The sequence below is a fragment of the Monodelphis domestica genome, chromosome 3 (genome assembly GCF_027887165.1).
Source record: "Monodelphis domestica isolate mMonDom1 chromosome 3, mMonDom1.pri, whole genome shotgun sequence".
Classification (NCBI taxonomy): Eukaryota; Metazoa; Chordata; class Mammalia; order Didelphimorphia; family Didelphidae; genus Monodelphis; species Monodelphis domestica.
Window position 1 is genome coordinate 112100016 of NC_077229.1, and position 15331 is coordinate 112115346.

Here is a 15331-nt window from a genome sequence, read left to right on the forward strand (position 1 = left end):
TGAGAAATATTTAACAAACTAAATAAAAATATAATAGGACATGTGTAATGTGATTTTTTCTAAGTCATTATGCAACCTGCAAAGATCCCTTTTCTGTTAGAGTTTGGTACCACTAGCTTTGAGCATTGAGTGCTCTAAATAAGGTCAGCCAGTATGTATCAGAGAGGACTTGAACTTAGGTCTTGATGGTTTTCATCAGCAGTACTATAAAATAGTAAACCTGATGATTTTTAAAGTTTTAGCAAATTTTTTGATGTTATAGATAATTTAACAGTATGAATATAATAGAAGCAAAATCTTATCAATTTTTTTAAAAGTTGAACATTCAGAAGGTATGTAATAAATTACTATCTGTATTATAATGTTTATCAGTAGTATTTCCCCCAATTTGTGGGTAAAACAATTCATTTTACAACTCTACAATCATAATTTTCATGTGATATGAATGGAAATTATAATGGAAAAACCAAAAAGATTTTATTTCCTTTGTTTTCAATTAAATAAGAAAAACTGTGATATCTCAAATGGAATGTCGTATAGACATCTTAAACTCAACATGTACAAAACTGGACCAATTACCTTTCTCCCTCAAACCTTCTCTTCTTTATTATTTCCCGCTGACTCTCAAGAGTGTTATAGGCCTATCAGTCACCCAAGCTCATAGTCTATGTGCCATCCCTGAATCCTCACTCACCTCTCATATCGAAGCACTTATCAATTCCTATTGTTTCTACCTTTGCAACATTTCTCATATATAAGCCATTTCACTCCTGTAATACTGTAACTACCCTGGTGAGGGTCCCCCTTCTTGTCCTACCTGGACTATTTCAATAGTTTGCTGGTTGTTCTCCCTGCCTCAAGTCTCACTACTCCATGCCATCCTCCTTTCATCTGGCAAAAGGATCTTCCTGAAATTAAGATCTGACTACATCAGTAATCAGGAAGGTCTTGAGTTAAAATCTCAAGTCAGATTATCTGTATGCCCCATGGCAAGTGATCTCACCTTCTTTAGCCTCAGTTTCATCATCTGTATAATAAAAATAATAATAGTACCTATCTCCCAGGGTTGTTATGAGAATCCTGTAAGATGATATAAAGTATTTGCCAAATCTTAAAGTGCTATAACAATATTAGATATTATTATCATTATTATTAACACATTTTAGGAGAGATAAACAAATGACTTTTTCAGGGTAAAAGGCTAGGATAGTGAAAGGCCTGGAGATCATTTCTTAAGAGGATTGTTTGAAGGAGCTGAGTATAGTTAATTGGAGAGCTGATTGGAGTATAGTATATGATAAATGTCTTTAAAACTATGATGTAGGAGAGATATTATACTTGTTCTCTTAAATCCAGAGGGCACAACTAAGAGCAAAGAATATGAGCTGCAGAAAAAAAAAGAGAAGGAAGGAAACAAGCAATATTAAGTGCTTACTATGTGCCAGGCAGTCTGCTCTGTGCTTTACAAATATTATCTCATTTGATCCTTACAACAACCCTGAGAAGTTGGTATGATCCTTATTTTATAATTGAGGAAATTGAGGCATAAAATTACTTGTCTGGGGTCACACAGCTGGTAAGTGACTTAAGGTGAAATTTAAACCGAAGATTTCTTGACTCCAGGACTGGGCACTCTCTATCTTCTGTGCCACCTAATTATATATTATGATAATTAGAGCTGACCAAAAAGAAAGTGAATTACTATGAGGTTGTGGGTTTTATGTCACTAGAAGTTTTCAAGTATATTGTATGACCACTTATCAAATAATGTAGAAAGGATTATGGGCCAGGTAAAATCTGGGCTGTATGGTTGGGAAGGTCTTTTCCAATCCATAATCTGTGACAGTTTCATTTCTTGAAAGGAAGAGGAAGTAATAGAGGGAATTTACACTTTAAATGGAATTTTGTCAACTAGGAGGAATTAGTAAAATGGAAAGTAATGAAATCTCATAAGAAAGTACCCATTTTGTCTGGATCCCAGTAGCCAAGGAAAGTAATTCCTTTTTTTTTTAAATTAATAAATGTTTATCAATGTCTTCTATTTTTTTTTTTAACCTTCTGTCTTAGAATTGATACTAATTAAGGACTAGGCAATTTGAATTAAGTGACTTTCCCAGGATCACATCACTAGGATGTCTAAGGCCAAATTTGAACCTAGGATCGTGCCTGTGTTTGGGCCTGGCTCTCTGTCCACTGAACTACTTAGCTACCCCAATGCCTTTAATTTCTTTCATCATCAGAATTCTTCCCGGTATCTTTCCCCTTTTCCCCCTCCCAGCAAGTGATCTCATGTAATATACTGTATTTTTTAAGAGGGAAAAAGTAAGCACAAGTGACAAGGCAATGAAAGAAGTCTGAAAATATGTACAAAATATAACCTGTAGGCCTCTAGCTTCACAAAGGAGTGAGGTTGTAGATAGCTTCTTATATCTCTTCATTGAGTCCTGCCTAATCTTTATAATTCTGTTACACATACTTTTGATTTTTTGGTGTGTGGTTATTCTTTCCACATGTTATTAGTCATTATGTCGATAGTTTTCTTGCCTTTATGTGCTTTACTTGGCATCATTTCGTTTAGATCCTTTCATGCTTCTCTGAATTGATCATAAATGTATTTCTTAGTATTCAGTAATAATCCAGGATATTCATGTGCAATAGTTTGTTTATCCATTTCCTAATTGATAGACCTCTTCTCTGTTTCCAGGTTTGCTACCACAAAAGGTGGCTACTATAAATATTTTAGTGTAAATGGAGACTTTCTTCGTATTGATAGCTCAAGGAAGAGAATTCTGAATTTTGTCAAGCATGAATATATTTGAATTATAGAAAGTGCATTTTTTATTTGAAATTTTTACTTATTTCTGAGTCTATTTTAATTTATTTCTAAGTGTATTCCCATATTCTTTCCCACCACAACTATTTATTTCTTATAAAAAGTAACAAATAAAACATATTAAAAGCAGTTCTGAAAAATTAACCAATATGTGAACTTAGTTTTACAATATATGTCATGTGCTCCATCTTTGAAAAGAAGTGAGAAAAGTATCTTGGGTCTAATTTTACATAATAATTATATAGCATTCAGTTTTTACATTTATTTGTGTGTATCTGTGTAGGAATGTCCTTTTTTTTTTAAGTTCAGGAAATAAGAATACTTTCCTTATATAAATCCAAAGCTTTTTTCTTAGCAAATATTATGCTGTAGACCTTCATACACCATGGTAAGCTGAAACCCAGGTACTTTATGCATTGGGAAATTATTTTAAATAAGACCTCTATTATTTCCTCATAAAGTTCAACACATGACTCATAATTTTTCTCTCCCTAATTCATGCTTTTATACTAAGAGATTTGAGCATACATATTGATATCTCTTTCCAATTCCCATGTAACTCAGTTCCTCAATTTACTAATTTCCCATGACCTTCTACTCCATCCCATCTCAGTCACACACAAAGATATTGATGATCTCCTGTCTCTCCTTAATGCACCATCTCCAAGAATCCTGAAATCTCTTTACCTGACCATAATCTATGGGTTTTCCACCTTTCCCTTTACCTTCCCTTACCACATCCTACTCTTTGTTCTCATCTTGATTATGACTGACAATCTTTTGATTTTTTTCAGTTCTCTCCTAAATCATCTCCTTTTAACTTGACATTCTCTCCTCTTTTCCCCATCTTAACCCTTTGGTGTACTATTCTACTCTACACGCTTCTTCTCTTGAATCTTACCCACTTATGATATCACTCATTGAACGCCACCATACTTCAGCTTTGGATAACTTTCACCATCTCCTACTTTTGGACCTATACATATACTACTTGAATGAAGATGAGGAAAATCACCTAACTATTCTCATTGGATCCATTAGAGATTTCTGTTCCCTAACTTCAGTTGAACCCTCACTCCATAGGCAGTCTTTTTACAACTCCCTTAGTACCTCAGTTTCACATTCTCAATAGCAGCTGTTCCACATCTTTTTTTCTTCTTAAACTTCCCATCAACCCCTACCTGCTAAACTGAAAAGTTTACCTCATATTTTAGAGGGAAAAGAAATTTAGGCCATCTGCCTTAATCTCTCTTTTCTTACCTCTTCCTCATCTCATTTGTTTCAAATGCCTTCTGCCACTATATCCTCCTTCACCCCCCTCTTAAATAAAGAAGAGGCCTTCTTACCAATGCCCTCTCCTCTACCTGTACAATACTTTCTTCTTATCTTCTCTAACAGATTGCCCCTTCTGGCATCCTCACTCATCTTTAATATCTTCTTGTCTACTGACTGCTTCACTATTGTGTACAAATATGCTTTTGTCTACCACATCAACCTGCATCTCACTTGATCTTCCATCTGTACTCTCTTCTGCCCTTTTTACTGAATTCTTTGAAATTGATAAAAGGTGCCTTCGATTTCTCTTCTCCCTTTCTTCTTAACCTCCTAACAATCTACTTTCCTATGTCATTATTCCACCAACCAATTCTCTCTTCAGTTTCCAGTGATCTCTTTTCTCAATACTCATTCTCTTTGATGTTTCAACAGCCTTTGATACTGTTGATTATTTTCTTCTCCTTAATACTCCTCTTTTCTCTCTAGGTTTAAGGACCCTGCTCTCTTGCTACTCTTGCCTTTCAGACCAACTGCTTCTTCTCAGTCTCTTATTGGATCCTTTTCCATATCATACCTTTTAATCACGTGTTCCCCCAGTGCTCTGTCCTGAGTCCTCTTCTCTTTTCTCTCCGTGCTATTTCTTGTATTTTCTTAACAAGTTCCTATGGATTTAATGATCATTTTTATGCTAATGATTATAAAATTTGCCTATACTGTTCTAATCTTTCTACTGACCTTCAATCTCTTATCTCCAAATGCAACACATCAAAGCTGAATTTATTATCTTTCCTCTTAAATCTTCCTCCCACCCTTCAAACTTCCCTATTATTGTAGAAGAATCTTCCCATTCTTCCATCCTCAAAATATGAGGGTCATTCTGGACTCTAGTAACCACCCCCTCCCCAATCTAATTTGTTGTCAAGGCCTCTGCATTTCATCTTTGCAACATCTCTCATGTATACCCCCTTCTCTGATACAGCCACCACTTCATCACCTTTTGCTTGGACTATTGCAATAGCCTACTGGTGAGACCACTTGCCTCAGGTCTCTCATTTCAATCTTCCATTTAGCTGCCAAACTTATTTTCCTAAAGTACAAGTTCTAAAATGCATGTCACACCCTTACTGAGTAAACTTCAGTGGTTTCTTTTTGCTTTCAGAATCACATGTGAAATCCTCTGTTTGAAATTTGTTGATCTTCATGATGTAGAACTCTTACCTTTCCCCATGTCATAGTTCTAGGCATTTTCTCTGGCTGTCCCCAAATCTTAGAATTTGTTTCCCTCCTCATCTCTGCTTCCTATCTTCCCTGAGTTCCATCAAGTCTCCTAATAAGATGCTGTCTTCTACAGGAAGCCTTTTTCAAGCTCTCTTAATCCTGGTGCTTTCCCTCTGTTCATTATTTTTATATATCTTATATTTATATTTATTATATTTATATATATCTTAATTAGAAATATTTATTTGCTTTTTGGCTTCCCTATTAGATTGTGGACTCCTTTCAAATAGTAACTGCTTAATAAATGTTCTTAAAAGAATGGCTTTTTAATATGATAACCACTAGTGCACAATAACTCCTTGTACTACATTCCTACAGGATCAGTTGAAATAAGTGAACTTTCTCTTAGGTGACCTACATTTTCCTTTGCATCCAATGGTGTGTCTATTAGATAAGAATCTTCTAGACTTACTTTGAACAGTTTGAAAATTTTGAATCATCCAATTTAAGTGGTGTAATATATTTTCCATTTTTCACAGATGTCTAAATTCTAGGGTTTTTTTGCATTTCTTGGACCTTTGTTTGTTTACACCCATTATTAAACCCTGATTTACTGATCTGAATCTTGGTAGTCAGTAAGTATTTGTTAAGCCCATATTATGTATCCAGGTACTATGCCAACCACAAATACAAAAAAGAAAGACAATCCCTGACCTCAAGGAGTTTGGTTGGTGATAGTATCCCAGAGGAAAACCAAAATGACATTATCTTGGGGTCTGACTTTAACTTATCAAACCAATATGAGCTCAGAAAGCCCTACCACAGATTGGTCCTAAAAAGCTGGGGGAAGATTACACACCAAATAAAGTTGAAAGAGAATAGACCTTGAGGTAGTGCTTCTAAGTGGGAAGTGAGGAGATGTATGATTACTTCATTATTTGTGTTTATTTCCTTTTTTATTAAAACCAATATGGAAAACAAATTATAAGAAGAGAATTAAATTCCTCTGACACACACACACACAGACACACACACATATGTAATAGGTCAACAGAGGTTTTGTACCATGTAAGAAGGAAGCATAACTATTTTCCACTACTGGGCAACTACCACCTCAGATAAAGATTGACAATCACTTTTGGAGCTTATGGAGCAAGAAAAAAATAAAAACAATAAAAAACATCTATTTAGGTTATTTAACCAGGCAATGGAGTTTTTAAAAATGAAATTTTTTATTGACATCTTTTTTCATTATCACCTACATTTCCAAACATATCCTTTCTCATTCTTCCTAACAGAGAGAAATTCTTTATGTGTAAAAAAAAAAAAGATGAAAGACAACTATGTTCACCAAAACTGACCAACATATAGAAAAGATTTGACATTCTTCGTCTTTAGTCTTCCATGAGCTAACTTTGGTCATTGTAATTTCATAACATTTGTTATTTCTATTTGCTTTGCCATTCCCCAGTCAATGAGCATCATCCTTTTTTCCTCCTGTTTTTGCTACTATAAAGAGTGTTGCTAAAAACATCTAGATTTTTATTTGGCTTTTTTTGTTGTTGTTATTGACCTTCTGGGGGGAAAATATATAGATATAGAATCCCTATGTCAGAGGGCTTGTACACTTTAGGCATTGTCTTCAGTGTTAGAATAAATGAAACATTTCATAGCTCCAATAACAATTTAGTGTACATGCCTTTACACAGCACCTCCACCGTACTGACCCTCCTTATATTTGGTCATCTTTGCTCATTTGTGGTGTGTCAGATGAAACTTCATAGTTGTTTTGATTTACTTTTCTATTATCAATATTTATTTGAAACACTTTCTTGAAGGCTTTTTTCTCATATACTTGATACCTTATCTTTTTCCCAACTGACTCCCCCCCACACCCCTCATAATTGTAGTTGCTAACCTAAGAATCTGGACTTGAACTTTCCATGCCTATTTGAAATTATTTTTTCTGAATATAGAGGTTATACGTAATGTATTGAAATAAAATATAATACTAAATATCAGAATTCTGCTCTAATGCCTCAACTTGATAGGAAATGATCTGGTGATTTTGAAGGCTAGGCCAATAGAATGTAAGACTTCGCAGGTCCTCAGATACAAAAAGTTTTAAAGTTGATTCCCAGCAATGCATAAAGGGGCACATAACTGGAAGTATGATTGAAAAAATATTTCTTTGCTATAGTTTTCTTAAGATTGTCAGTAAGGCTCAGTTGTAATTTTTGTTGGTACTCCCACCAAAGAATTCACATATCTTTGAAAAGTTTCCATTCAGTTTATGTGTTTAACACATTATAAAATGTTTCAGTAATATGGAAGTTAAACTGTAATATCATTACTAGCTATAAAATACAAGGAAAATTGTCTTAAAACATAATGGTTTTGTTCCTCTTTTAACAGCATGCTTGGTTTTGGTGTTTCTATATAATCAGTCATGCCATCTCTTAAATTAAGAGAGATAAACAAAATATTTTTATTTTCATGAAGGAATACAAAGAGAAGTGTATCCTAGACTCAGAAGTTGAAATATAGATTTTTTTTCAAAACTGAAAAAAACATTCGTTATCACCTATTCCAACCCCTTCATTTTATAGACTATGAAATTGAGCCACAAGGAGGTTGTCATTTACCCAAAGTCACTCAGGGTTAGTGAAAAGAAGAATGAGTATTTCAGTAAGTAGTTTTGTGTCAAACTATGGATATGATAACAAAAAATGTTATTAAGCCCAGGAAAGCAACAGAATTAGACAGAATCACACTATCTTCATCTTCACTTCTAAAATTCCTGGGTTCCTTAAAACAACAACTCAAATGACACCTTATAGAGAAGGCCTTATCACACTCTCACAGCTTCTAGTGCCTTCTGTCTGCTCTGGCATTGATTTCCATTGTGTGTGTGTGTGTGTGTGTGTATGTGTGTGTGTACACATATATCTTCTATACAGCTACTTATGGGCATATTCTTTTTGCTATATGAATTTAAGCCCCTTGAAGTCTGGGATTGTTTTGACTTCTTTGTATGCTCAGCACTTAGCAGAATGCCCTACAAATTATTGAAATATTTAATAATAAAAACTTATTGATTAATAACTTAGAACTTTTAAAAATCACAAGATCTCAGAGTTGTAAATATATTAATTAATATACACTGCTTTTTGTGCTGAAACACAGCACAGATTTACAGTGATAACATATCTTGTGAGAAGAACTTTAAGTAGGTCAGTATTATCTGGGTTGTAGGGTATGGGGAGGGGAGACAAAATTTGTAAAATAGGAAGAGGTCTTGATTTTTAAAATTTTCCTAACAATTAGAGTGACCAGAAATTGGAAGTGATGGTAGTAGGTTCTCTCTCAACAGAGGTCTTCAAGCAAAGGCTTAATGATCTCTTGTTGTGGATATAGGCTATAGAGTAGGAAAGAGGTCAGGTTATGAAGAGCTTCAAAAGGCAAAAGGAGTTGATAATTCTGGAAGTAATAGTAGCCAGTAGAGTTTATAAAATCAGATAAAATATGATCAAATCTACTTTAGGAAAAAATTTTTGGCAGTATAGGATGGGTTGCAGTGAGAAGATTGAGATAAGGACAGAAAGTTGTTGAAATTAGATATTTTGCTCTAATTTTTAGTGTCTTTATAAATGTTGAAAGGAATAAGGAAATGATTTAATTATCATTGTAGTTTATAATTTAGAGGAAGAAGTTTTCCTGACAGTTTAGTATAATAGTCGCTTTTAAAGTATCACTTTTGTTTGCATAACAAGTTTTTTTTTAATCAATTCAGAATGTTGCTATATCAAATGGGAATGGAGAAACAATGAGGTTCTTAGAATACCCCCCCCCCCTTAGAGAGTAAATAAACTAAAATTAAACACCCATCTCAAGTCAGGTAGATCCTTAGGCATCCTTAAGATTCATCTCTTTTTTTTTAAGTCCTCCTCTGCACTTGAGCTCATTGAGATTTTTTCCTTCTCTAAATTCTGACAGTACTTATTGCCTATTCTACATGCTATATCCCACCAGGATTGCTAATATTTTTCATTTGCGAAAGTTTTATCTTCCCTAACAGACTTTAAGCATTTAAGGGCAGAGGCTATATCTTATTTATCCTTTTATCTCCCACAACTTTTAGCCTAGGGCTGAACATATTAGATCCTGCAAAGAAGGAACTTTAAGTACCACAGATGTGTTAGAATTAACAAATTAAAAATTTCTTCAAGTTTATTAGTTCACTGGCTTATAAGTATTACCATTATTTTAATATTATTTCAGTAAGTAGCTTTGTATTTGAAAAACATCAGTATCTTCTAAAATATTTACTAATTCACTTAAATGACAATGTCAACAATGGATTTTGTTTTTTAATGACTAAAAATACAAAGGTGCAAGACCAGCATTCTTTTCTCCACAGTATATGCATATCATGTTTAGTTTTCACTTAAAATAATTTGGCAATATGAACTTAAGTATCTAGATGGATTTTGCTTTCCCAAACATTACAAAAAGGGAAATGAAAATTGCTAACAAAACATAAGTATGATTCTTTAGCTGTATAATGATAATATTTCTAATGTCTGGCTTTAAAATATAAATATGGAACATGTAATAAATGTTTGTAATAAATGTACTTTCTTTTTGTGGGGGTCATATTTCAGGGCATCATTCAGAAGATAGTGGACAGTCACAAAGTAAAGCATGTGGCCTGTTACGGATTTCGACTCAGTCATCTTCGTTCGGAGGAAGTTCACTGGCTACATTTGGATATGGGTGTTTCCAATGTGAGGGAAAAATATGAACTAGCCCACCCACCGGAGGAGTGGAAGTAAGATTAAACTTTCCTTTTTGATGTGATACCAGTTCACTTTGTGTTTTAAAATGTATATAGGAGCCAGATAGCCTTTGTTACTTTGATTTCAGTCTCTTTTCTAGAAATACCTCACAATGGATTCTTCTTTTTTTTTATTTTAAATTAAATTATTTAGTCAATTTAGAGCATTATTCCTTGGTTACAATAATCACAATATTTCCCTCCCTACCCTCCACCCACCCTTTCCACAGCTGATACACAATTCCACTGGGTATTACATGTGTCCTTGATCAGAACCTATTTCCATGTTGTTGATGTTTGCACTGGGATGTTCATTTAGAGTCTATATCCTCAATTATATCCCTTCAACCCATGTATTCAAGCAGTTGTTTTTCTTTGGTGTTTTTACTGCCACAGTTTTTCCTCTGAATGTGGATAGTGGTTTTTCTCATAGATTCCTCCAAGTTGTTCAAGATCACTGCACACAATGGATTCTTCTTGATCAATTATTCTGTGTTGCTGTTCTCTTTTTCATAGACCCACAAGGGGGCTACCTAATTCTCTTACTGGTGTAACAAACTCTTTGCTTTACCTCATTGTACCTAGTAAATAAAGTATGGCACAGACTAAAAAGAATGCAACTGCATTTAGTATTTATATAGAGAATTACACTTAGAAGGTGACTGAGACACAACCTTGCAAATAGCACTGATTAAGCTGGAGCTACAGTGATATGAATTATAAAAACATTCTTTCTCCCTCTTTTTCTCAAGATTCCATTTGGCCAATTGTTTACAGGCTTTAGAGTTGGTAATGCTTATTTTCTTTTCATTCTTCAAAAATCTATAATTTTTCTCATTGGTAACATCTATCAACATAGATAACCTTCCTGCAGGTTCTTAATTTCCATTGAGTGTTGCCTCACCTTTTAGGACAGCTTGTCAATGAGCCTGTCTCAGCTTAGTTTGACTAGTTTTCTAACATAGACTTTTCTAATATGGTCTCTCAAAACCTATGCCTTTGGGTCTTAGTCTTTGAGAACAAATGGTCACCTTCCCTCCAAGATAAAAAATCAAAATAAAACTCTAGTTGGATTGATGAATAACTAGCTTCTACCTTGAGGGGGCTTATGTTTACAGTATACCAGGGGACTTTCCTACTATGCATCTTCAACTTAGAAGTCTCTCATATACTTATGTAAAATTATGTATTCTATATATTTGCATGTTATCATCTTAATTTTAAGTTCCATGATGATAGGTATTGTCAAATTTAAACTTTGTTTTTTAACTCAGTTCATAGCATATGTATTATGTTTTGGTAGAATGAAATAAATAAAAAAATAACTGAAATGGTGGTTAGACAAATGTTAAGTACATAATAGAGATCAAACACAATTGCCTAAGAGATAAAAGTAGTGGGGGGATTTATAGCTGGAAGAATTAGTAGAGGAGGAAGCACATGGGCTGGACCTTGAAGAATGGGAATGATACAAAAAGTTGGAGTTAGAAGAAATTGTATTTTAGGTATGGAGGCTGATATGTAACGTAGAATTTATCATTCAGTTAATCAATAAGAACTCATTAGACAGCAACTGTGTGCTAATTGTTGGGGATGAAAAGACTCAAAGAAAGCAAACCCTCTCAAGGAGTTCAAGTTCTGTCAAAAAAAGATTACATATGCACATAGAAATCAATACAAAATAAATATAAGGTGATTTTTTTGGAGGGGGGATGGGGAACTTCTGGAATTTATTTAAGTCAGAGAAGTACTCATGTGAGAATTAGAAGTGTAGAAGTGCATTCCAGGCATGGAAACAACCTGTGAAAAAATATAGAGATAGATGAAATGACATGAAATAAATAGGAAGAAGGATAGTAAAGAATGAAGTGGGAAGTGTTATGGCTTTAACAATAGAGGGGAACCAGGTTGTTGAAGATTTTAAATACCAATCAGAATATTTCATGTTTGCTTCTAAAGACAATAGAAAAGTTTAGAAATTGGAATTCATTTAGTAGAGAAGTGCCTTAGTCAGACTTGTGCTCTTTGAAAATCACATTTATCCACTATATGTGGAGATAGAATCATCTCTCAGATCTATTTATTCAACCATAACTTCTGACCTCCAGCTCCTAACTGCCTGTTGATATCCAACTGGATATCTCGAACTAGATGTTCTATAGACAACTTAAATACCACATGTCCAAAACTGGATTCATTATCTTTGCCACCAAATCTCCTCCCCTCTTCCTAACTCCCTTTAATTATTGAGGGCATCAACATAACTTCCAGTCACCCAGACTCACATTGTATCTATCATCTTTCACTCACTATTTTCTTTGCTCCTGTCCAAACTATTGCTAAGTCCTGTCTACTTCACCTTTGTAATATCCTTAGTGCATGTCCCCATCTCTCCTCTGATACTGCCACCACCTTGATGCAGACCCTCCTCTCACACCTGAACATTGTAGTAGCTTTCTGGTTGGACTTCCTTCCTCAAGTCTCTTCCCACTCCAGTCTATCTTTTGCTTAACTATTAAATTGATATTCCTAAAATTTAATCCTGTTGTAAGAAGATTTACACACACACACCCCGGGTTGCCCTGGCAACTGCCTGCTTTTCTGGTATCCCCTGCAGTGCTTGTCTGGCATCCCCTGCAGGTCAGCGTGAAATCCAATGTAGAGGGCAGAATGAGGAGAGTATGTGAATGGTGACAAGGAAGCAGTCAACCTGTTTTTTACTTCTGTGGGGGTGCTGTCAGAAGTTGATGGAGGACAAGTAGCAAAATGGGGGAGCTATATTAGAGTTATATTTTTCCAAAATCTCAATCTCTCTCTCTCTCTCTCTCTCTCTCTCTCTCTCTCTCTCTCTCTCTCTCTCTCTCTCTCTCTCTCTCTCTCTCTCTCTCTCTCTCTCTCTCTCTCTCTCTCTCTCTCTCGCATCTTCCTTTCTTTCTCATGCCTATTAATACATTGTCATAAATGTATTAAGTCTATGGCCAGACAAACACTATTCAGTAAACTTCAATTGTTCCTTTTAGTTACCTTTTCTTTTTTTTTGTGGGAACTGGTATTTATTTATTCACTTAATTTCCTCAGCACATTCCCCTACAGGGCTGTTTAAAAGCCTCTGTAAATTAACACAAAGCACAGTAACAATACATTAATAAATTGGAAATAAACAAAATCTCTATACTTGTTTAAAAAAATGATCAAATGCTAATTTCCAGATTATCTGGAAAATGAAAGATGCAAATTGCTATGAATCTGCCATGCAAATTAAAGTCTGATTTTAAAAAAATCTCTATAAAATGTTCTGCAAATTATTCTGAGCTCCATCCAAATTGAATCTTAGGAACTTGGCAAACTCCCCCCCCCCCAGTTATTCTTAAGTTTTCATATTTTGCCCCCACTTGGAAAGGCAAACTGGAGATGAGAGTACAGAAAAGAGTTGCCTGAGAAAATAAAACAAAAAATACCTCTTAAACAGAATTCCCAGGGCCTGGCTGGCAGCACTTAGAACTGGTCCTTGGTGAGGAAGTTACATAGCTACATGGGGGCTGCCACTGTACTGCAGGCAAGGGTATCTCCCCAAGAGGAAGGAGGTCCTCTACTGAGCAGGAATCCTCTGCTTGACTTTTAAAGCCCTTCAGAACTTTTCTAACTTTCCATTCTTCATCTTCTTTCTCTCCTTTCATCTTGGAATCAATACTGTGTATTGGCTCCAAGGCAGAAGAGTGGTAAGGACTAGGCAATGGGGGTTAAGTGACTTGCCCAGGGTCACACAGCTGGGAAGTGTCTGAGGCCAGATTTGAACCTAGGACCTCCCCTTTCTAGACCTGGCTCTCAATCCACTGAGCCACCCAGCTGCTCCCACTTTCCATTCTTCTTGAGCATTATTCCCCTTTATATATTCTATAATCCAGTTATATTATCCTTTTTCCTGTTTTTTACACTCTCCTCACCCTGCATTTTAATTGACTATCCCCTGCTGCCTGGAATTCTCTCCCTCTTCTCTTCCTACCTTCCTTGCCTTCCTTCAAATCTTAGCTGAAATCCTACCTTATATAAGAATCTTGCCCCAGTCACTAACCCTTCTCTTCTGTCTTAGTGTCTAGGCAATCAGGGTTAAGTTACTTGCCAAAGGTCACAAACTAGGAAGTATCTGAAAGTTAAATTTGAACCCAGGTCCTCTGGACTCCAGACCATGCCCCAGGTCACTTTTAATGTTAATGCTTTCCCTCAAGAGATGATCTCCAATGTATTTTGACTATATCTCATTTGTACATAGTAGTTTGCATTGTTGACTTTCTCTTTTGATTGTGATCTTCTTAGTAGGGACTATTTATTTCTTCCCCCATCCCATTTCTATATGTCTCCAGCATATTGCTCAGTGCCTAACACATAGCACATGTAATCATTTATCCTTGATTTGACATGACTTGGAGGACAAATTAAAGTGGGAAAAAACTTGAAGTAAGAAAACCTATTATGAAACAGTTGACAATAAAGCAAGAGGTAATGATTACTTGAAGTAAGGTAGTTGTGAAGAAAAGGGAGAGAATAAGCATTTATATAATGCCTATGGTGTCACAGATATTGTGCTAAGAGTTTTTACAAATATCTTACTTGATTTTCACAACAACCTTGAGATGGATGCTAATGAAGAATGATGTAAATGGAGAGAAGAAGACTAGCACAGAGATGTTATATATATGAAATTGGCAAAATTTGGTGATTAATTGGATGTATAAAATTATGGAAAATGAATTCAAGCATGATTCCAGGGTTTCAAACCCGAGTGACTGGTAGAAGGATGGCATCCTTGACAGAAAAGAGGAAGTTTAGAAATGAATTAGGGAGGTGGGCAGAAGGAGTTTGAGACTTTGGAGAGCAATAATGAGTTTATATTTTGATTATATTGAATTGAGATATACCTACAGGACATCAGTCTCAAAATGTCCAATAAGTAGTTGGTAATACAATACTGGATATCAAGAGATATGAGAATTGATCAAATATATCTGGGAGTCATCCATACTGACATGAAAATTAAACGTGTAGAAACTGTTGAAGTTGTTGAGTAAGAAGAAAAAGGCCTCAGGCAGACTCTCAGAATACCCTAACAAGTTAGGGTATGATATGGACAATGATGCAGCAAAGGACATTGGAAACTAGCAACCAGACAG

General features: G+C 35.1%; 1 protein-coding gene across 12 annotated transcripts in view; it reads left to right on the plus strand.

Moving 5' to 3' along the window:
* Nucleotides 1-15331, plus strand: part of PTK2 (protein tyrosine kinase 2) — a 426082-nt gene that overhangs the window by 155970 nt on the left and 254781 nt on the right. For 11 of the 12 annotated variants that reach the window (XM_056823019.1, XM_056823011.1, XM_056823017.1 and 8 more), the window contains one exon: nt 9991-10157. In XM_056823019.1, coding sequence (XP_056678997.1) covers nt 9991-10157 — 167 coding nt within the window. Of the gene's footprint in view, nt 1-9990; nt 10158-15331 lie in introns of those variants that run through there. The other variant, XM_056823021.1, reaches the window with a different exon arrangement.